This window comes from Pseudophryne corroboree, chromosome 9, assembly GCF_028390025.1.
Source record: "Pseudophryne corroboree isolate aPseCor3 chromosome 9, aPseCor3.hap2, whole genome shotgun sequence".
Taxonomy (NCBI): domain Eukaryota; kingdom Metazoa; phylum Chordata; class Amphibia; order Anura; family Myobatrachidae; genus Pseudophryne; species Pseudophryne corroboree.
The window spans coordinates 22,067,113-22,091,361 of NC_086452.1; the positions used below are offsets into that span (position 1 = coordinate 22,067,113).

Consider the following 24,249-nt stretch of genomic DNA (forward strand, 5'->3'; position numbering starts at 1 on the left):
CTATGTGTTCCCTCCTCTTCCTCTCATCTCAAAAATATTGAGAATCATAAGACGAAAAAGAGTGCAGACAATACTCATTGTTCCAGATTGGCCTCGAAGGGCCTGGTATTCAGATCTTCAGGAGATGCTCACAGAAGATCCTTGGCCTCTTCCTCTTAGGGAGGACCTGTTGCAGCAGGGGCCCTGCGTGTTCCAAGACTTACAGTGGTTGGGTTTGACGGCATGGCGGTTGAACACCGAATCATAGCGGGGAAAGGTATTCCGGAAGAAGTCATCCCTACGCTGATAAAGGCTAGGAAGGAGGTGACGGCGAAACATTATCACCGTATCTGGAGGAAGTATGTATCTTGGTGTGAAACCAAGAATGATCCTACGGAAGATTTCCATCTGGGCCGTTTTTCTCCACTTTCCACAGACAGGAGTGGATATGGGCCTGAAGTTAGGCTCCATTAAGGTACAGATTTCGGCCCTATCTATATTCTTGTAGAAGGAATTGGCTTCTCTTCCAGAAGTCCAGACTTTTGTGAAGGGAGTGCTGCACATCCAGCCTCCTTTTGGGCCCCCAGTGGCACCATGGGACCTTAACGTGGTATTAAGTTTCCTGAAATCTCACTAGTTTGAACCTCTTCAAACGGATGAATTGAAATTTCTCACTTGGAAGGTGGTCATGTTATTGGCCTTGGCATCTGCAAGGCGGGTGTCAGAGTTGGCGGCCTTGTCTCACAAGAGCCCCTATTTGATTTTCCATGTGGATAGAGCAGAGTTGAGGACTCGGCCTCAATTTTTGCCTAAGGTGGTTTCTTCATTTCATATGAACCAACCTATTGTGGTGCCTGTGGCTACGGGCGACTTGGAGGACTCCAAGTCCCTGGATGTAGTCAGGGCCTTAAAAATTTATGTAGCCAGAACGGCTAGGGTTAGGAAAACAGAGGCTCTGTATGTCCTGTATGCAGCTAACAAGGTTGGCGCTCCTGCTTCTAAGCAGACTATTGCTCGCTGCATCTGTAACACGATTCAGCAGGCTCATTCTACGGCTCGATTGTCGGTACCAAATTCGGTAAAGGCCCATTCCACTAGGAAGGTGGGCTCTTCTTGGGCGGCTGCCCGAGGCGTCTCGGCATTACAGCTTTTCCGAGCGGCTACTTGGTCGGGTTCAAACACTTTTGCAAAATTCTACAAGTTTGATACCCTGGCTGATGAGGACCTTGTGTTTGCGCAATCGGTGCTGCAGAGTCATCCGCACTCTCCCGCCCGGTTTGGAGCTTTGGTATACACCCCATGGTCCTTACGGAGTTCCCAGCATCCTCTAGGACGTTAGAGAAATTAAGATTTTAAACCTACCGGTAAATCTTTTTCTCCTAGTCCGTAGAGGATGCTGGGCGCCCGTCCCAGTGCGGAATAAATCTGCAAGACTTGTACAGGTTGAGTATCCCTTATCCAAAATGCTTGGGACCAGAGGTATTTTGGATATGGGATTTTTCCGTATTTTGGAATAATTGCATACCATAATGAGATATCATGGTGATGGGACCCAAGTCTAAGCACATAATATATTTATGTTTCATATACACCTTATACACACAGCCTGAAGGTCATTTTAGCCAATATTTTTTATAACTTTGTGCATTAAACAAAGTGTGTGTACATTCACACAATTCATTTATGTTTCTTATACACCTTATACACACAGCCTGAAGGTCATTTAATACAATATTTTTAATAACTTTGTGTATTAAACAAAGTTTGTGTACATTGAGACATCAAAAAACAAAAGTTTCATTATCCACTCTCACTCAAAAAAGTCTGTATTTCGGAATATTCCGTATTTCGGATATGGGATACTCAACCTGTATATAGTTGTTGCTTACATAAGGGTTATGTTACAGTTGAGATCGGACGTTGACTGATACTGTTTTTGTTCATACTGTTAACTGGTTGCGTATAGTCCAGGTTATACGGTGTGATTGGTGTGGGCTGGTATGAATCTTGCCCTTAGATTAACAAAATCCTTTCCTCATATTGTCCATCTCCTCTGGGCACAGTTTCTCTAACTTAGGTCTGGAGGAGGGGCATAGAGGGAGGAGCCAGTGCACACCCATACTAAAAGTTCTTTATAGTGCCCATGTCTCCTGCAGAGCCCGTCTATACCCCATGGTCCTTACGGAGTCCCCAGCATCCTCTACGGACTAGGAGAAAAAGATTTACCGGTAGGTTTCAAATCTTATTTTCTCAGTCATTTCAATGGAAAATGCATTTAAGTTGGTGCAGAAAGCCCACTAATAAATGGGGAAATATGCTGTTGAACAAATGAAACTTTATTTTAGGATTGTGGCACTACAAATCAGTGCTTTCTGAACAATTCCACAATAATATAACATTGTTTTTATAAGAATGCAGTTGTTTTTTAATGATTGTGGAGGTCAGTCACCGCTTAGCCAATCAAAAATACCCAACATATACACATTGCTTGTTATTGGCTAATCTTTTGCCATTTATTTATATGGGCAATGCATTTCAATGGGCGCAAATTGAAAATATATTGCCCTTTCAAATGAATGGGATAGAAAGGAATGATATACAGGTAGGTTAATTGGATTCTGACAAAATGAGTGTTTGAGTGTGTGCACGTGGTAAGGAGTATAGATTGCAAGTTCCATTGGCGCAGTGACTGATATGAATGGGAAAAATATTAACTACTGTATAAAGCACTGCGGAATATGCAAGCTCCACATACTGTATATATAATAAAAATAAATACATTTGTACTTTCATTTTAGAACTCCCCCTATAGTATAATTTATTCTTAGGCTAAAAATGTGAATGATTATCTGAAAAGCTGACTCGCCTTTCCTAGAACTAAAAATCCCACATAAAACGGACTTGGCAATAGTAGACGCTTGCGTTACGGCAGTTTGGTTTCTCGTGTCATTCATTACAGATACTGTATGGTACATAACATAGCTGTTACAATATATGCAAACTAAATGACTGGGAGATTGCTACGCCGTGGTAATGCAATTTGTCTGTCTGAGTCAGATTCCCAGGATAACTCAGAATATCTGCCCACACCGTCCTGCCCGGTCTCCGAGTCACCGAAACTAATTAGCGTTCCCCAGAGCTACTTATTACTGCCGACCTTGATAAATGAGTCACCTGGATGTCGCTTTACGCCGGGTAATTATACCATGGGTGATTATACAGTAGTCTGACTTTCTGTTCTATGCAAAGAAAATAATATAATATATACGTATGCCATTTGCTCAATGTTGGCTGTTTTTAAACCACGATTAGCAAACGATGACCCAACAGGTTGGCGGAAGGACGCTCACCACGGGGGACGGGAGAAATACACGTTATCCAGGCATATCTCAGCTACTCTGTTTGGTAATTCCTTCTGGTGACATAAGAGCCTACGGTGACGGGGCACATAATTCTGTGAAATTAAAAAATTGTAATCAGAGAGAGACCTGATTATCTGCAGCCACAAAACTGCAAAGAAACAAACAGAAATGAAAAAATATGTATATATTTATATTAAATGTTCTCATCCGCATAAACTCCCAGACTCTATAGAAGAGCTTACAGTCTGGTCTCCACGGTGGTCTTGCAATGCTTCGGGGGGCGACGGAGGAGGGGTATAAGAAAAGATTTTAAGCCCACGGCCATTAATCTATTGCACAGCATCCAAAAGAGAAGCGGCCGATACACAACAAAGGCTCGTAAAAGCTGCTAGCGAGCGAGCAATTTTCTCCCAAAGGTTCCATTCTGTAGACAATAAACTTGATCTACACGTCTAATAACATTTAATACATTTCAGTACACAATCTTAATTTGTATCCGAAATCACCAGGTACTCTGGAAGACAGATCTGTGAGACCAGTTGGTTGGTTATTGTCTCGCTGGTTGTGGGCTGGTATAAATCACGCGGCGTGCCATGTATCAAGGTGATTAGCGAAATGATATTTGAACATCGCGCAGAAAGAGGCAGATTTATGGCGGAGAAATAATTGTTTTGATTCAATAATTGATGTGATTTGTGCGCTGGTGGGGAATATGTTTCCCCTGCTCTGTTTCTATCACAGCAAATGTGGAGCCGCTGTAGTTTCTGTGTGATATACCTATATTCTGGGGGGCGCAGGAAGGAATAAGGCGTCTGCGGGTGAGCTACCCTTCCACATACAGTGCTGCGCAGAGCATTCACAATATAGGGGGTAATTCCAAGTTGATCGCAGCAGGAAATTTTTTAGCAGTTGGGCAAAACCATGTGCACTGCAGGTGGGGCAGATATAACATGTGCAGAGAGAGATAGATTTGGGTGTGGTGAGTTCAATCTGAAATCTAAATTGCAGTGTAGAAATAATGCAGCCAGTATTTACCCTGCACAGAAACAAAATAACCCACCCAAATCTAACTCTCTCTGCAAATGTTATATCTGCCTCCCCTGCAGTGCACATGGTTTTGCCCAACTGCTAAAAAATTTCCTGCTGCGATCAACTTGGAATTACCCCCATAGATCAAATGAAAATATATGAATGAAACACGGGCCACACACTATGATATGAGGCAATGGGGCTGATTCACAGGTGCACCAAATGTCAACGTCCAACGCACTGGAGCAAATTTTTGCCACTGCACATGCGCCCGCATCCTTTTAGCAATTTAAGCAAAACATGATCCAACCTGAACTAGACCCTCAGGTCACGGCACTGGCGGGCAGCCGTACACACCGCGACTCCGGTACTGAATGTCATTGTAGCGTGATATTTTTACCACAATAAACCATTGTGCGCTATCAGAAAGTAACATAGTAACAATCCGCAGCCTATTTACTGTAAGAAGTATCGCGGCGGTGACTGTAATGGCGCAATACCGGTTCTGTTATCACCATCTGACATTTTAATATGTAAAAGAGTTTCAAATTATGTTTTACTTTCTTCCTATCATTTTTTCTCTTCTGACATCTTTAACGCTAACGCTCACTTATGCGGTAAATGAACCATCGCAGCACCAGCCCAGCATCACAGGCACAGCACAGCATCACTGGCACAGCACAGCATCACTGGCACAGCACAGCATCACAGGCACAGCACAGCATCACTGGCACAGCACAGCATCACAGGCACAGCACAGCATCACAGGTACAGCCCAGCATCACTGGCACAGCACAGCATCACAGGCACAGCCCAGCATCACCGGCACAGCACAGCATCACATGCACAGCACAGCATCACTGGTACAGCCCAGCATCACTGGCACAGCCCAGCATCACAGGCACAGCCCAGCATCACTGGTACAGCCCAGCATCACTGGTACAGCCCAGCATCACAGGCACAGCCCAGCATCACTGGCACAGCCCAGCATCACAGGCACAGCCCAGCATCACAGGCACAGCCCAGCATCACAGGCACAGCCCAGCATCACCGGCACAGCCCAGCATCACTGGTACAGCCCAGCATCACTGGCACAGCACAGCATCACATGCACAGCACAGCATCACTGGTACAGCCCAGCATCACATGCACAGCACAGCATCACTGGTACAGCCCAGCATCACAGGCACAGCCCAGCATCACCGGCACAGCCCAGCATCACTGGCACAGCCCAGCATCACCGGCACAGCCCAGCATCACTGGTACACAGTATCACAGGCACAGCCCAGCATCACTGGTACAGCCCAGCATCACAGGCACAGCCCAGCATCACTGGTACAGCTCAGCATCACTGGCACACCCCAGCATCACAGGCACAGCCCAGCATCACAGGCACAGCCCAGCATCACTGGCACAGCCCAGTATCACAGGCACAGCCCAGCATCACAGGCACAGCCCAGCATCACAGGCACAGCATCACAGGCACAGCCCAGCATCACTGGCACACCCCAGCATCACAGGCACAGCCCAGCCTCACTGGCACAGCCCAGCATCACAGGCACAGCCCAGCATCACTGGTACAGCCCAGCATCACAGGCACAGCCCAGCATCACAGGCACAGTCCAGCATCACAGGCACAGCACAGCATCACAGGCACAGCCCAGCATCACTGGCACACCCCAGCATCACAGGCACAGCCCAGCATCACTGGCACAGCCCAGCATCACAGGCACAGCCCAGCATCACTGGTACAGCCCAGCATCACAGGCACAGCCCAGCATCACAGGCACAGCCCAGCATCACTGGTACAGCCCAGCATCACAGGCACAGCCCAGCATCACAGGCACAGCCCAGCATCACTGGTACAGCCCAGCATCACTGGCACAGCACAGCATCACAGGCACAGCCCAGCATCACTGGTACAGCCCAGCATCACTGGCACAGCACAGCATCACATGCACAGCACAGCATCACTGGTACAGCCCAGCATCACATGCACAGCACAGCATCACTGGTACAGCCCAGCATCACATGCACAGCACAGCATCACTGGTACAGCCCAGCATCACAGGCACAGCCCAGCATCACTGGCACAGCCCAGCATCACCGGCACAGCCCAGCATCACTGGTACACAGTATCACAGGCACAGCCCAGCATCACTGGTACAGCCCAGCATCACTGGCACACCCCAGCATCACAGGCACAGCCCAACATCACAGGCACAGCCCAGCATCACTGGCACAGCCCAGTATCACAGGCACAGCCCAGCATCACAGGCACAGCCCAGCATCACAGGCACAGCACAGCATCACAGGCACAGCCCAGCATCACTGGCACACCCCAGCATCACAGGCACAGCCCAGCATCACAGGCACAGCCCAGCATCACTGGCACAGCCCAGTATCACAGGCACAGCCCAGCATCACTGGTACAGCCCAGCATCACAGGCACAGCCCAGCATCACTGGCACAGCCCAGTATCACAGGCACAGCCCAGCATCACAGGCACAGCCCAGCATCACAGGCACAGCCCAGCATCACAGGCACAGCACAGCATCACAGGGACAGCCCAGCATCACTGGCACACCCCAGCATCACAGGCACAGCCCAGCATCACTGGCACAGCCCAGCATCACAGGCACAGCCCAGCATCACTGGTACAGCCCAGCATCACAGGCACAGCCCAGCATCACAGGCACAGCCCAGCATCACTGGTACAGCCCAGCATCACAGGCACAGCCCAGCATCACAGGCACAGCCCAGCATCACTGGCACAGCACAGCATCACAGGCACAGCCCAGCATCACTGGTACAGCCCAGCATCACTGGCACAGCACAGCATCACATGCACAGCACAGCATCACTGGTACAGCCCAGCATCACATGCACAGCACAGCATCACTGGTACAGCCCAGCATCACATGCACAGCACAGCATCACTGGTACAGCCCAGCATCACAGGCACAGCCCAGCATCACTGGCACAGCCCAGCATCACCGGCACAGCCCAGCATCACTGGTACACAGTATCACAGGCACAGCCCAGCATCACTGGTACAGCCCAGCATCACAGGCACAGCCCAGCATCACTGGTACAGCTCAGCATCACTGGCACACCCCAGCATCACAGGCACAGCCCAGCATCACAGGCACAGCCCAGCATCACTGGCACAGCCCAGTATCACAGGCACAGCCCAGCATCACAGGCACAGCCCAGCATCACAGGCACAGCACAGCATCACAGGCACAGCCCAGCATCACTGGCACACCCCAGCATCACAGGCACAGCCCAGCATCACAGGCACAGCCCAGCATCACTGGCACAGCCCAGTATCACAGGCACAGCCCAGCATCACTGGTACAGCCCAGCATCACAGGCACAGCCCAGCATCACTGGCACAGCCCAGTATCACAGGCACAGCCCAGCATCACTGGTACAGCCCAGCATCACTGGTACACAGCATCACAGGCACAGCCCAGCATCACTGGCACAGCCCAACATCACTGGTACAGCCCAGCATCATTGGCACAGACCAGCATCACTGGTACAGCCCAGCATCACAGGCACAGCCCAGCATCACTGGTACAGCCCAGCATCACTGGCACAGCCCAGCATCACAGGCACAGCCCAGCATCACTGGTACAGCCCAGCATCACTGGTACACAGCATCACAGGCACAGCCCAGCATCACTGGTACAGCCCAGCATCACAGGTACAGCCCAGCATCACCGGCACAGCCCAGCATCACTGGTACACAGCATCACAAGCACTGCCCAGCATCACTGACACAGCCCAGCATCACAGGTACAGCCCAGCATCACAGGCACAGCACAGCATCACAGGCACAGCCCAGCATCACTGGCACACCCCAGCATCACAGGCACAGCCCAGCATCACTGGCACAGCCCAGCATCACAGGCACAGCCCAGCATCACTGGTACAGCCCAGCATCACAGGCACAGCCCAGCATCACAGGCACAGCCCAGCATCACTGGTACAGCCCAGCATCACAGGCACAGCCCAGCATCACAGGCACAGCCCAGCATCACTGGTACAGCCCAGCATCACTGGCACAGCCCAGCATCACCGGCACAGCCCAGCATCACTGGTATAGCCCAGCATCACAGGCACAGCCCAGCATCACTGGCACAGCCCAGCATCACTGGTACACAGCATCACAGGCACTGCCCAGCATCACTGGTATACAGCATCACAGGCACTGCCCAGCATCACTGGCACAGCATCACAGGCACAGCCCAGCATCACTGGCACAGCCCAGCATCACCGGCACAGCCCAGCATCACTGGTACACAGCATCACAAGCACTGCCCAGCATCACTGGCACAGCCCAGCATCACAGGTACAGCCCAGCATCACTGGCACAGCCCAGCATCACCGGCACAGCCCAGCATCACTGGTACACAGCATCACAGGCACTGCCCAGCATCACAGGCACTGCCCAGCATCACTGGTACAGCCCAGCATCACTGGTACACAGCATCACAGGCACAGCCCAGCATCACTGGCACAGCCCAACATCACTGGTACAGCCCAGCATCATTGGCACAGACCAGCATCACTGGTACAGCCCAGCATCACAGGCACAGCCCAGCATCACTGGTACAGCCCAGCATCACTGGCACAGCCCAGCATCACAGGCACAGCCCAGCATCACTGGTACAGCCCAGCATCACTGGTACACAGCATCACAGGCACAGCCCAGCATCACTGGTACAGCCCAGCATCACAGGTACAGCCCAGCATCACCGGCACAGCCCAGCATCACTGGCACATAGCATCACAAGCACTGCCCAGCATCACTGGCACAGCCCAGCATCACAGGTACAGCCCAGCATCACTGGCACAGCCCAGCATCACCGGCACAGCCCAGCATCACTGGTACACAGCATCACAGGCACTGCCCAGCATCACTGGTACAGCCCAGCATCACTGGTACACAGCATCACAGGCACAGCCCAGCATCATTGGCACAGCCCAACATCACTGGTACAGCCCAGCATCATTGGCACAGACCAGCATCACTGGTACACAGCATCACAGGCACAGCCCAGCATCACTGGCACAGCCCAGCATCACTGGTACAGCCCAGCATCACAGGCACAGCCCAGCATCACTGGTACAGCCCAGCATCACTGGCACAGCCCAGCATCACAGGCACAGCCCAGCATCACTGGTACACAGCATCACTGGTACACAGCATCACTGGCACAGCCCAGCATCACTGGTACAGCCCTGCATCACTGACACAGCCCAGCATCACAGGCACAGCCCAGCATCACAGGCACAGCCCAGCATCACTGGTACACAGCATCACAGGTACAGCCCAGCATCACTGGTACACAGCATCACAGGCACAGCCCAGCATTACAGGCACAGTCCAGCATCACAGGCACAGCCCAGCATCACTGGTACAGACCAGCATCACTGGCACAGCCCAGCATCACAGGCACAGCCCAGCATCACTGGCACAGCCCAGCATCACTGGTACACAGCATCACAGGTACAGCCCAGCATCACTGGTACACAGTATCACAGGCACTGCCCAGCATCACTGGTACAGCCGAGCATCACTGGTACACAGCATCACAGGCACTGCCCAGCATCACTGGCACAGCCCAGCATCACAGGCACAGCCCAGCATCACTGGCACAGCCCAGCATCACTGGTACAGCCCAGCATCACAGGCACAGCCCAGCATCACTGGTACAGCCCAGCATCACTGGTACACAGCATCATAGGCACAGCCCAGCATCACAGGCACAGCCCAGCATCACTGGTACAGCCCAGCATTACTGGCACAGCCCAGCATCACAGGCACAGCCCAGTATCACTGGTATAGCCCAGCATCACAGGCACAGCCCAGTATCACTGGTACAGCCCAGCATCACAGGCACAGCCCAGCATCACTGGTACAGCCCAGCATCACAGGCACAGCCCAGTATCACTGGTACAGCCCAGCATCACAGGCACAGCCCAGCATCACAGGCACAGCCCAGCATCACTGGTACAGCCCAGCATCACTGGCACAGCCCAGCATCACTGGTACAGCCCAGCATCACTGGCACAGCCCAGCATCACTGGTACAGCCCAGCATCACTGGCACAGCCCAGCATCACTGGTACAGACGAGTATCACAGGCACAGCTCAGCATCACTGGTACAGCCCAGCATCACTGGTACAGCCCAACATCACTGGTACAGCCCAGCATCACTGGTACAGCCCAACATCACTGGTACAGCCCAGCATCACTGGTACAGCCCAGCATCACTGGCACAGCCCAGCATCACTGGTACAGCCCAGTAGCACAGGCACAACCCAGCATCACTGGTACAGCCCAGTATCACAGGCACAGCCCAGCATCACTGGCACAGCCCAGCATCACAGGCACAGCCCAGCATCACTGGCACAGCCCAGCATCACTGGTACAGCCCAGCATCACAGGCACAGCCCAGCATCACTGGTACAGCCCAGCATCACTGGTACACAGCATCACAGGCACAGCCCAGCATCACAGGCACAGCCCAGCATCACTGGTACAGCCCAGCATTACTGGCACAGCCCAGCATCACAGGCACAGCCCAGTATCACTGGTATAGCCCAGCATCACAGGCACAGCCCAGCATCACTGGTACAGCCCAGCATCACAGGCACAGCCCAGCATCACTGGTACAGCCCAGCATCACAGGCACAGCCCAGTATCACTGGTACAGCCCAGCATCACAGGCACAGCCCAGCATCACAGGCACAGCCCAGCATCACTGGTACAGCCCAGCATCACTGGCACAGCCCAGCATCACTGGTACAGCCCAGCATCACTGGCACAGCCCAGCATCACTGGTACAGCCCAGCATCACTGGCACAGCCCAGCATCACTGGTACAGCCCAGTAGCACAGGCACAACCCAGCATCACTGGTACAGCCCAGTAGCACAGGCACAGCCCAGCATCACTGGTACAGCCCAGTATCACAGGCACAGCCCAGCATCACTGGCACAGCCCAGCATCACAGGCACAGCCCAGCATCACTGGCACAGCCCAGCATCACTGGTACAGCCCAGCATCACAGGCACACCCCAGCATCACTGGTACAGCCCAGCATCACTGGTACACAGCATCACAGGCACAGCCCAGCATCACAGGCACAGCCCAGCATCACTGGTACAGCCCAGCATTACTGGCACAGCCCAGCATCACTGGCACAGCCCAGCATCACTGGTACAGCCCAGCATCACTGGCACAGCCCAGCATCACTGGTACAGACGAGTATCACAGGCACAGCTCAGCATCACTGGTACAGCCCAGCATCACTGGTACAGCCCAACATCACTGGTACAGCCCAGCATCACTGGTACAGCCCAACATCACTGGTACAGCCCAGCATCACTGGTACAGCCCAGCATCACTGGCACAGCCCAGCATCACTGGTACAGCCCAGTAGCACAGGCACAGCCCAGCATCACTGGTACAGCCCAGTAGCACAGGCACAGCCCAGCATCACTGGTACAGCCCAGTATCACAGGCACAGCCCAGTATCACTGGTATAGCCCAGCATCACAGGCACAGCCCAGTATCACTGGTACAGCCCAGCATCACAGGCACAGCCCAGCATCACTGGTACAGCCCAGCATCACAGGCACAGCCCAGTATCACTGGTACAGCCCAGCATCACAGGCACAGCCCAGCATCACAGGCACAGCCCAGCATCACTGGTACAGCCCAGCATCACTGGCACAGCCCAGCATCACTGGTACAGCCCAGCATCACTGGCACAGCCCAGCATCACTGGTACAGCCCAGCATCACTGGCACAGCCCAGCATCACTGGTACAGACGAGTATCACAGGCACAGCTCAGCATCACTGGTACAGCCCAGCATCACTGGTACAGCCCAACATCACTGGTACAGCCCAGCATCACTGGTACAGCCCAACATCACTGGTACAGCCCAGCATCACTGGTACAGCCCAGCATCACTGGCACAGCCCAGCATCACTGGTACAGCCCAGTAGCACAGGCACAGCCCAGCATCACTGGTACAGCCCAGTAGCACAGGCACAGCCCAGCATCACTGGTACAGCCCAGTATCACAGGCACAGCCCAGCATCACTCAGCTTCCCCCGGTGACTTATTTCTCTATTAAACGGCAGCAATAAAATATCAGACTTATCGCTGTGACCTAAAAGTGACTGCAAACCGCTGACATTCCATATCCTTGTGTGATGCTGCCGTTACCCTGAGTCAGTGTGACTTACACAATGGGGGTCATTCCGACCCGTTCGCGCGCAGCGGTTTATCGCTGCGGTGCGAACGGGTGCGGAATGCGCATGTGCGGCGGCCGCAGTGCGCGACGTTGCCCGGCGACAGGGGTCGCTGGGTTACGTTGCGACTTACAAAGGAAGCGGACGCAGAGCCGACTGCAAAGAAGATTGACAGGAAGAAGGCGTGCCAGGGCGGATCCGGACTGTTTGGAGCCTTTTTTAGGGAGTGGTGAGTATAACGCAGGCGTGTCCAGAAGAACGGAGGGCGCATGTCTGACCTCAAAGCCGGCTCCAGCATTGCAGGGATCGTCGCACAGGGTAAGTATGTCCAGGGATGGTCTTGTTCTGCTTGAAATTTTTTTAGCTTAGCAGGACTGCACAGGCGATCGCAGCCCTGCAAAGCTAAAATACACTCCCCCATAGGCGGGGACTAGTTGATCGCAGCAGCAGCAAAAAGTTGCTGGCTGCGATCAACTCGGAATGACCACCTATATGATGCGTAGAGGTGGGGAAGAACAACAGCCAACAAATGCTTATTTCCATATTAAAGCGAGCAGGGCCCTCTAACCTCTCTGGGGTATATTTACTAAGGTCCCGATTTTGACCGAGATGACGTTTTTTCTTCAAAGTGTCATTTCGGGAATTTACTAAGCAAAAATCTCGGCAGCGATGAGGGCATTCGTAATATTTTGGAAGTCCTAGGAAAAAATTACGAATGAATACACCATCGGTCAAATACGCCTGCAATTTGGTAGAAATTGGTCATTTACTAAAAAGTGCAAATCACAAACACTGCCGACAATAGCCAAACACTGCCGTGCTGAAATACAAATCGTGAAAAAGTGCTAAAAAAAAACAGACATGCTTTTTTATCCCGTGTTTGGATAGGCATGCACGGATCCATGAGATCCGTGCATGTTTTTCAGTGGGAAGGGGTGGGAAAGTGTTATTTAAAAAAAAAAATGCGTGGGGTCCCCCCTCCTAAGCCAAACCAGCCTCGGGCTCTTTGAGCCGGCCCTGGTTGCAAAAATATGGGGGGGAAAATGCCAGGGGTTCCCCCATATTTAAACAACCAGCACTGGGCTCTGCGCCTGGTCCTGGTTCCAAAAATACGGGGGACAAAAAGCGTAGGGGTCCCCCGTATTTCTGAAACCAGCACCGGGCTCCACTAGCCAGATACATAATGCCACAGCCGGGGGACACTTTTATCTAGGTCCCTGCGGCCCTGGCATTACATAACCAACTAGTCACCCCTGGCCGGGGTACCCTGGAGGAGTGGGGACCCCTTCAATCAAGGGGTCCCCCCCCTCCAGCCACCAAAGGACCAGGGGTGAAGCCCGAGGCTGTCCCCCCCCATCCAAGGGCTGCGGATGGGAGGCTGATAGCCGTTTTGTCAAAAAATTAATATTGTTTTTAGTAGCAGTACTACAAGTCCCAGCAAGCCTCCCCCGCAAGCTGGTACTTGGAGAACCACAAGTACCAGCATGCGGAGGAAAACCGGGCCCGCTGGTACCTGTAGTACTACTACTAAAAAAATACCCCAATAAAAACATAAGACACACACCTTGAAAGTATAACTTTAATACATACATCCACACCTCCATATACACATACTTACCTATGTTCACACGAGGGTCGGTCCTCTTCTCCAGTAGAATCCATGGTGTACCTGTTGAAAAAATTATACTCACAAAATCCAGTGTAGATGGCTCCTCTTTTAATCCATTTGTAATCCAGGTACTTTGCAAAATAACAAAACGGACACCCGACCTCGCACTGAAAGGGGCCCCATGTTTTCACATGGGACCCCTTTCCCCGAATGCCAGAAACCCCCTCTGACTTATGTCTAAGAGGGTTCCATCAGCCAATCAGGGAGTGCCACGTTGTGGCACCCTCCTGATTGGCTGTGTGCTCCTGTACTGTATGACAGGCAGCACACGGCAGTGTTACAATGTAGCGCCTATGCGCTCCATTGTAACCAATGGTGGGAACTTTGTGGTCAGCGGTTGACCGAAAGTAACCTCACCGCTGACCACAAAGTTCCCACCATTGGTTACAATGGAGCACATAGGCGCTACATTGTATCACTGCCGTGTGCTGCCTGTCATACAGTACAGGAGCACACAGCCAATCAGGAGGGTGCCACAACGTGGCACTCCCTGATTGGCTGATGGAACCCTCTTAGACATAAGTCAGAGGGGGTTTCTGGCATTCGGGGAAAGGGGTCCCATGTGAAAACATGGGGCCCCTTTCAGTGCAAGGTCGGGTGTCCGTTTTGTTATTTTGCAAAGTACCTGGATTACAAATGGATTAAAAGAGGAGCCTTCTACACTGGATTTTGTGAGTATAATTTTTTCAACAGGTACACCATGGATTCTACTGGAGAAGAGGACCGACCCTCGTGTGAACATAGGTAAGTATGTGTATATGGAGGTGTGGATGTATGTATTAAAGTTATACTTTCAAGGTGTGTGTCTTATGTTTTTATTGGGGTATTTTTTTTGTAGTAGTACTACAGGTACCAGCGGGCCCGGTTTTCCTCCGCATGCTGGTACTTGTGGTTCTCCAAGTACCAGCTTGCGGGGGAGGCTTGCTGGGACTTGTAGTACTGCTACTAAAAACAATATTCATTTTTTGTCAAAACGGCTATCAGCCTCCCATCCGCAGCCCTTGGATGGGGGGGACAGCCTGGGCTTCACCCCTGGTCCTTGGGTGGCTGGAGGGGGGGGGGGGGGCCTTGATTGAAGGGGTCCCCACTCCTCCAGGGTACCCCGGCCAGGGGTGACTAGTTGGTTATGTAATGCCAGGGCCGCAGGGACCTAGATAAAAGTGTCCCCCGGCTGTGGCATTATGTATCTGGCTAGTGGAGCCCGATGCTGGTTTCAGAAATACGGGGGACCCCTACGCTTTTTGTCCCCCGTATTTTTGGAACCAGGACCAGGCGCAGAGCCCGGTGCTGGTTGCTTAAATATGGGGGAACCCCTGACATTTTTTCCCCCATATTTTTGCAACCAGGACCGGCTCAAAGAGCCCGAGGCTGGTTTGGCTTACCCACGCAATTTTTTTTGGGAATTTAACACTGATTACAATTTTTTAAAAGGTGCACAATGAAGCCCAGCACGGATCTCTCAGATCCGGCCGAGATTCATTGTATTAAAGTCGGCAGTGTTTTACAAGTCACTCATGTAAAACACTGCCTAAAAAAACGAATGACATCGACATCGGTAAATCCGACAATGCAGAATACGACAGCTTAGTAAATTAGCCGTAATAAATTCAAAAAGTTGTAACTTTACACTTTCGATGTCATTCGTGATTGAACTTTGACCTCAAATGGGAAAATACGAATTTTAGTAAATATACCCCTCTGTCTGTTATTACCCAGTCTTGTTTTTTTACTATTTTGTTCCCAATTCGCAATGGTAAAAAGTAACAGAATACGCCATGCTACAGAATGCCATGCTATAAATCACCGGCCAATACACTGAGGCACCGTTATAAGATGTTATGCGACATTCAGCTCAAACTTAATAACTTCCAGTCTAAAACAGATACGATTGCTAAATATTGTCATTTATTGCGTGATGCTCTAATTGCACTTTGGTAATACAATGTAAGAAAAAGTATAGCACACATGGCGATGTCAGTGGCGCTGACCCACTAATAGTGATGCCTAGGACGTGTACGACAGAGGCCGCCATTTTCTGCGGCACAAGGAAGAAATCTATCAGGGGGTACATTATATTTACACATTAAGGGGGTTAATCAGAGTTGTTAGCAAACCAAAAAAGTTAGCAATTGGGCAAAACCATGTGCACTGCAGGTGGGGCAAATGTAACATGTGCAGAGAGAATTAGATGTGGGTGGGTTATATTGTTTCTGTGCAGGGTAAATACTGGATGCTTTATTCTTACACTGCAATTTAGATTTCAGTTTGAACACACCTCACCCAAATCTCCCCCACTGTCTAATGCCCCTGCTTGCTCTCTGACACCTCCACTAGGCGCCTCGGCTGCCTGCTTATACCCCCTCCCCGGACGCTGACATAGAGTCATTCCGTTTAACACCATTTAGCGGACAGTGAGATCTGCTCCCTTATCTGACAGACTGCTTTGTTTCCACAGCCATCTAATGCTCTTTAAATGAAAGTTGAAGTTTCAATTTAAAGCAAACAAATTGCATTTCAATAACTCCCTGACTTTTACCAGCGAGCGCTGACTTATAGTTTATGAGGGAACAGAGACTAATTATCATAAGAGAGAAAAAAAAATATTCCCCAGACCACAGAAGCTTCAGACGCGGCGGCACGGTGGACAGAGGGATAGCGGCTATTTTACACCTTATTTCAAAGTCGTGCTCATTGTTTGATAATGTAAGATCTGCTCAGTGTCTCGCCATAATTGTGCCCGAAGGCCTAACTAGGAGCAGCGCTTCGGCAGGTACCGGAGAATAAATAATGCACACTGGCTCCTCGAGGGGGCTCCTGTGGGGCCGCTGCGTAATGAGGGAACATTGTACTGATGATGCTGACGCTATTACAATGCGGATGATATACAAAGCAGGCTTTTGGCGTAGCAATAGTAGCTCTGCGACAACGTCTATATATCTTAAGGCTGCGGAAACTGTTAGAGGATGTCACCGTGTAAAGTGATTGATACAGAAAAAGGGTTCCGGTATGAATGGTCGACCATGTTATGGTCGACAGTCATTAGGTCGACCACTATTGGTCGACATTGACGTGGTCGACATGGACACATGGTCGACACATGAAAATGGTCGACACATGAAAGGTCGACATATGAAAAGGTCGACATGAGTTTTTTTACTTTTTTTTAGTAGTTTTTTGCGTAAAGTGACTGGGAACCCCAATTAGTGCACCGCGTTCGCTCGCCATGCTTCGGGCATGGTGCCTTCGCTCCACTACCGCTTCGCTCGGCACACTTTACCGTTCCAATCGTAGTCCATGTGGATCGTAAAGTATGGAAAAGTTCCCCAAAAGAAAAAAAGTTAAAAAACTCATGTCGACCTTTTCACATGTCGACCTTTTACGTGTCGACCATTTTCATGTGTCGACCATGTGTCCATGTCGACCATGTCAATGTCAACCAATAGTGGTCGACCTAATGACTGTCGACCATAACATGGTCGACCATGTGAACGGATACCCAGAAAAAGGAGAGGAAAGAGATTTACAGCTGCAAAGAGCTATTTGTTGCATCTGGATATTATTATTATCCTCTATATGTAAAGTGCTGCAATATTACGCTGTGCGGTAGATCGAGGGACTCATGATACAAATAACATACCCCGGAGACTTGGAACGGCTTACTGTTGTGTATGTGTCGACACGCTGCTGACACACCTCCTGACTGGCATCAGTTGACCCCCACTGGTCACAGACCTGGACCAGGCCCGGCACGGTAGCTTGCAGAGGGCAGAGCTTGGAGACGACGGGCTGAACCCAGAAAAGGCGGAGAACCATTCATGTTGGTCTCAAGATGAAAGGCAATTGTCTTGAAGGCAAGTTGTTTATTGCTCAAAAGTCTTAAAGAGTCTTAAAGAGAATGCTTAACAAGCATTGCTCAGAGGATAGAGCATACAGGGTGTTTACAGCAGCATACTCTCTTCTCAGTCAGGAGAAACCTCTCTCCCCAACTCCGGGCTCAGCCATCTTTATGTAGTCAGAAGACATAATAGCATGGTGAAATCCTCCCCCGTATACCTTTAGGATTCGTATATCAAACAGACCAGAACACATAAATACAGATTACATTTCAAAAGGGTTAAACATATTTCCTTCCTCCCCTCGTACAGTATGTCTGTAACTAAATGTACAGGAAAACATTGATTCCACATCTACTTGCCACTTTACATAGAGAAACGCAGAAGTCTTTCATTAACAGCTTTTAAGAGGAAGATCCAGGACGTTGCCTAGAGTGCAGTGACCAACATCACACGTCTTGTTATCACACCAGGAGGGTAATTATCATATGACTTCCTATGTGAGTCTCACAAACGCTTTCCAAAAACTATAATACCATACAGTATATATTTCTCATAAGTGCTTTGTCCATGCATTTTACACGTTCTACAACCATGCATAGAGCACTACCTATAACACGTTAAAACACATTATTAAACATACATTTACAGTACATGGCGCTCGGCAGTGATTCGTCCATTTAAATAATGGCGAACGCGCCATGAGTTTATCATGTGGGGCGGGTCTACCCCACACTATCTCTCTCTCCCTCCCTGCTTTCTTCACTCTATCTCGCTCTCACTCCTCCTGTCTCTCTCCCTCTTTCCATGTCACTTACTCTGCCCCCTCTCTTTTATTCCATCCCTCTCTCCCTCCCCGCTTTCTTCCATTCATCTCTCTCTCCCTCTTTCCCTGTCTCTTACTCTGCCCTCTCTTTTATTCCATCCCTCTCTCCCTCCCCGCTTTCTTCCATTCATCTCTCTCTCTCTCTCCCTCTTTCCCTGTCTCTTACTCTGCCCCCTCTCTTTTATTCCATCCCTCTCTCCCTCCCCGCTTTCTTCCATTCATCTCTCTCTCCCTCTTTCCCTGTCTCTTACTCTGCCCTCTCTTTTATTCCATCCCTCTCTCCCTCCCCGCTTTCTTCCCTCCTCCTCTCTCTCTCCCCTCTTCCCACATTTATCTCTCTCCCCTCTTTTCCCTCTCTCTTTCCCTTGACTCTCCCTCTTTCCCTGTCTCTTACTCTGCGCCCCTCTTTTATTCCATCTCTCTCTCCCTCCCCACTTTCTTCCCTCCATCTCTTTCCCACCTCCTCTCTCTCTCTACCCCTCTTACCAGATGTCTCTCTCCCCTCTTTCCCTTGTCTCTCCTTCTCTTTCCCTGTCTCTTACTCTGCCCCCTTCTTATATTCCATCCCTCTCTCCCTCCCCGCTTTCTTCCCTCCTCCTCTCTCTCTCCCCCTCTTCCCACATTTCTCTCTCTCCCCTCTTTTCCCTCTCTCTTTCCCTTGTCTCTCCCTCTTTCCCTGTCTCTTACTCTGCGCCCCTCTTTTATTCCATCCCTCTCTCCCTCCCCGCTTTCTTCCCTCCATCTCTTTCCCACCTCCTCTCTCTCTCTACCCCTCTTCCCATATGTCTCTCTCCCCTCTTTCCCTTGTCTCTCCTTCTCTTTCCCTGTCTCTTACTTTGGCTCCCTCTTTTATTCCATCTCTCTTTGCATCCTCCTCTTTCTCCCCCTCTTCCCATCTCTCTTTCCCTCCTCTTCTTTCTCCCCCTCTTCCCACATTTCTCTCTCTCCCCCTCTTTCCCCTCTCTCTTCTCCTTGTCTCTCCCTCTCTTTTCTCTCTCTATTTGGTTTACTGAGGTTATAACAGTGACCCATGGGTGGATACAAAGCTCTAAGGTTTTGCAGCTGTTTTCCCCTCACCATTTTTACTTTGAGATGATATTTTGTGCATAGGTGTAAATGTAGGAATTTATCTAGCATCCTCACGCCACCCACTCACTGATTCATAGCTCCAGCAAGAACCTGCCAGGGAGTGGCAAAGATTATCGTTCCTGACCTCCCCAAGATGGCATTTGCGGAAAGTGTACTCTTGGGACATCAAGAAGCCTCTATTAAATACACCCAGGGTTGGACTGGCCCACAAGGGCACAGGGGAAACTCCCAGTGGGCCACAGTACCTGAGGGATCAGGTTCCAAACTGTGCACTTGTATTATACATGATACATATGTTACATTATACTGCACATTACTATGGTGTATTTCAAGGCTCTGCGGAGACTGGCCACACCCGTAAGATGGGCCACTATCACCGCATTCCCCTTGGTGGGCCCTTTACGCCCCAGTCCGACACTGAATATACCGCTGTGCAGGGTGGAGAAGTGGGGATGTCACAATCAGGAATTTCTCAGGTATCATGACTGTGCCACCTACCTGACTCCTACTTACCTTTCTAATATTGTTACATTTTCTTCATTATCAGCTTATGCAATACAGAGAACCGATACAATACAGAGAACCGAAAGATTGCAGAGCTGCTGCAAGACCGGATATATCCCTCATACCCCTTTCACACCGCAATGCCGGGTCGCACCCTGGAATTGGAGATGGGTCCTTCCCGGGTGCGATCCAGCATTGAACCCTTTTACATTGCTTCCCGACCTGGCAATATGTCGGGTCGGGTTGCCATCGCGGGCGGGGTTCCGAGACGGCATCAGGAGGCGAGTGCGGAGGCGGCACTGGGAGATTACATCGACCCGGCAACCCGTTCACACTGCCCCTGACCCGGTAATTACTCGGGAATTACCCTTCTTTATTCCCAGGTGTAATTACTGGGTCAGGCAACCCGGGAATTCGTCACTGACTCCTTTCACACCACACAGCGACCCGCATAGACGTGACAATATACCGGGTCCATACCGGATTTTTTAGTGAAAGGGGTATCACTTACATGCTCCCCTTGCAAAGACTGATAATTTATAGCAAGCAATACAAGGACATTGTTTCACCTGTAAATTTTACTCACCCACAAAATGTATGTATGTACTGTATGTATGTATGTATGTATGTATGTATGTATGTATGTATGTATGTATGTGTGACCATTATTTTTCTTAGGGAAACCTCAAACAAACTGAATAGTTACTTTTTTTCAAATATTCTCTAACATATAAATAATGATATTTTGACATAATCTACAAAATATATGATTCTTAGAAGCTAAATATGGCCCGAAAAGTAATATATAAATGCACTATCTTATATTGCCTAATATATAAATACATATAAATTGTACTACCTTGTATTTACTAATATATAAATGCAGTACCTTATACAGTATTTACTAATATATAAATAAACTACCTTATATTTACTAATATATAAATGCACTACCTTATATTTACTAATATATAAATGCACTACCTTATACAGTATTTACTAATACATAAATGCACTACCTTATACAGTATTTACTAATATATAAATGCACTACCTTATACAGTATTTACTAATACATAAATGCACTACCTTGTATTTACTAATATATAATGCACTTCCTTATATATTTACTAATTTATAAATGCACTACCTATTATTTACTAATATATAAATGCACTACCTTATATTTACTAATATATAAATAGTAAATGCACTAACTTATATTTACTAATAAATAAATGCACTACCTTGTATTTACTAATATATAAATGCACTACCTATTATTTACTAATATATAAATGCACTACCTATTATTTACTAATATATAAATGCACTACCTTATATTGACTAATATATAAATGCACTACCTTATACAGTATTTACTAATAAATAAATGCACCACCTTATATTTACTAATATATCAATTGCACTACCTTATATTTACTAATATACAAATGCACAACCTTATATTTACTAATATACAAATGCACTACCTTAAATTTACTAATATATAAATGCACTACCTTATATTTAATATCAAATAAATGTACCCACTTATATTTAATAAGATAATTGTTTTGTAGCATTATTTTTTATGGAAATCCACCAGTAAAAAGAAAAACCCACAGAGAAACGTTGGACTGCCCCTGAAAAGCTCCCAACAGAGAGCGGACTTACTAAATAGACGAGCAGCCAATCAGAAGCGGCCTACTATCTCTGGCAGATGAGCAACAACAACGTCAGGTCCTTGAGCTCTGTTCTGCATGGGGCAGCCGGTCATACGTGCACATATGCCCCGACACTGCCCCTGGCGGTAAGCGCAGCCTCTTACGAAGTGGCGATAGAAAATCTGTGTTATCTCTGCATATTAATAAATTGCGCTGAATTGCTGCCATGTTCGTTACTGAAAGATATTTTTGTTTAAAGACTCTTCCTGCAAAGTCGTCAGTAGTTTAGCTAATCGTGGGGACTCGCCCAGCTGCAGGCAAATTTATTTTTCCTGGATAACAATAGGTTTCAGCAAGCCTGCCAGTGGCGACATCTGCTTTTAAGTTGCAGTAAAAATTGTAATCAATGTGGTCAAAAAACATACGGGGCTTTATATGAAACAGAAACCTCTTTATGTCTTTCTACCAGCAATAACGCCTGTTAATGCACCCTCTTCCCATACCCTTCAGTACTCACCTACACAACGGCCATGGGAATTACCTATGCCCCCTTCCTGCAAACTCTCCTGCTCCGCATGTGATTGTAAGCTCTCCCGCACACAGTATGTATGTTACGTACATTATAACATCTATGCTTTTTATCATAACGTCTGGCTTTTTATCTTGGCGTTACGTGGAACTTCAACACTACACTGTAGATTTTTCTGACCTGAAGTGGCGTAACATTATCGCACGGTGAATACGGAAGTTTGGCTGCTCCCTTAAACAGATATTACACTACAGATATTGATATTAGGTAAAGCTTCCGCAAAGTGCAGCATGCAACTCACCGATCTTTCCCGGTCTCCTGCTTGAAGATCCTGTCGCAGTAGTTCATGCGTGTCTCGGTTGTAACGTAAACTTTAGCGCTGCTGTAATTCTCCACCGTTTTCCGTAGCATGTTGTAGACTATACCCTTTCCGTCTTGTCGCATGTTCCTGAACGGACCCCATATCACGTAGATGGTGTCATTGGTTTCCTTGAAGAAGTAATCCGGGTCCTTGAGCAAGAGAGGAACGCTCGTATGGGATACCACCCGGACGGTGGTTCGTCTCCCCACGTCTTCCGTGTAGCCCCTTGTTGGAGCGTTGTTCATCCTCCATATGCAGGAAGAGCGGTCAACTTCATGTCCCACCTTCTGACCAATCATCTGTCCCGAATTCGACACGATTGCACAATGGCTACAGTCCAGTTGTAGAGGCTGGAGATACAAAGGAGACTTATGGTTACACAATGGCATCCCGGAATGTCTATAAGAGATTTGGGCAAAGTGTGGCCATGAAGCCGTCACAGAACTGGGAAACGTTGGTCTGTAATGGCTGGAGGACCACAGGAAGCCTATTTGTGGTTTATAGCACAGACTTAATCAAAATATACCTGTCAGGCTTAATATATACAGTTCCCTCGCTGTCCCTGTCTATTATTATAGTGTTTGTGATGAGTTATATATATATGAATTATTAACCTTGGATCTCCCAGCAACAGAAGACATTTCCCTTTGGAATCCTGACCATCTAGTAAATCATTATCAATGGGGTATCTATGCTCTACCCCCTGCAATGCTTGCGCATTCCGCTAAAGGTGATGTCATAGGTGGTCATTTCGAGTTGATTGCTAGCTGCATTCATTCGCTGTGCAGCGATGAGGCAAAAAACGGTACTTCTGCGCATGCGTATGCGGCGCAATGCACACGCACGTCGTACTATTACAACTAAAGATGTAGTTTCACACAGGGTCTAGCGAAGCTTTTCAGTCACACTGGTAGCCGCAGAGTGATTGACATGAAGTGGGCGTTTCTGGGTGTCAACTGACTGTTTTCAGGGAGTGTTCGAAAAAACGCAGGCGTGCCAGGAAAAACGCAGGCGTGGCTGGGAGAACGCAGGGCGGGTTTGTGACGTCAAAACAGGAACTGAACAGTCTGCAGTGATCGCAAGCGCTGAGTAGGTTTTGAGCTTCTCTAAAACTGCACAAAAAT

The 24,249-nt window shown here is 49.2% G+C and overlaps 1 protein-coding gene across 1 annotated transcript in view; it reads right to left on the reverse strand.

The window, feature by feature from the left end:
- Positions 1 to 24,249, reverse strand: part of ST6GALNAC3 (ST6 N-acetylgalactosaminide alpha-2,6-sialyltransferase 3) — a 409,118-nt gene that overhangs the window by 150,192 nt on the left and 234,677 nt on the right. The window contains exon 3 of the mRNA XM_063939049.1: positions 23,066 to 23,475. Within this exon, the coding sequence (XP_063795119.1) occupies positions 23,066 to 23,475 (410 nt within the window). The remainder of the gene's footprint in view (positions 1 to 23,065; positions 23,476 to 24,249) is intronic.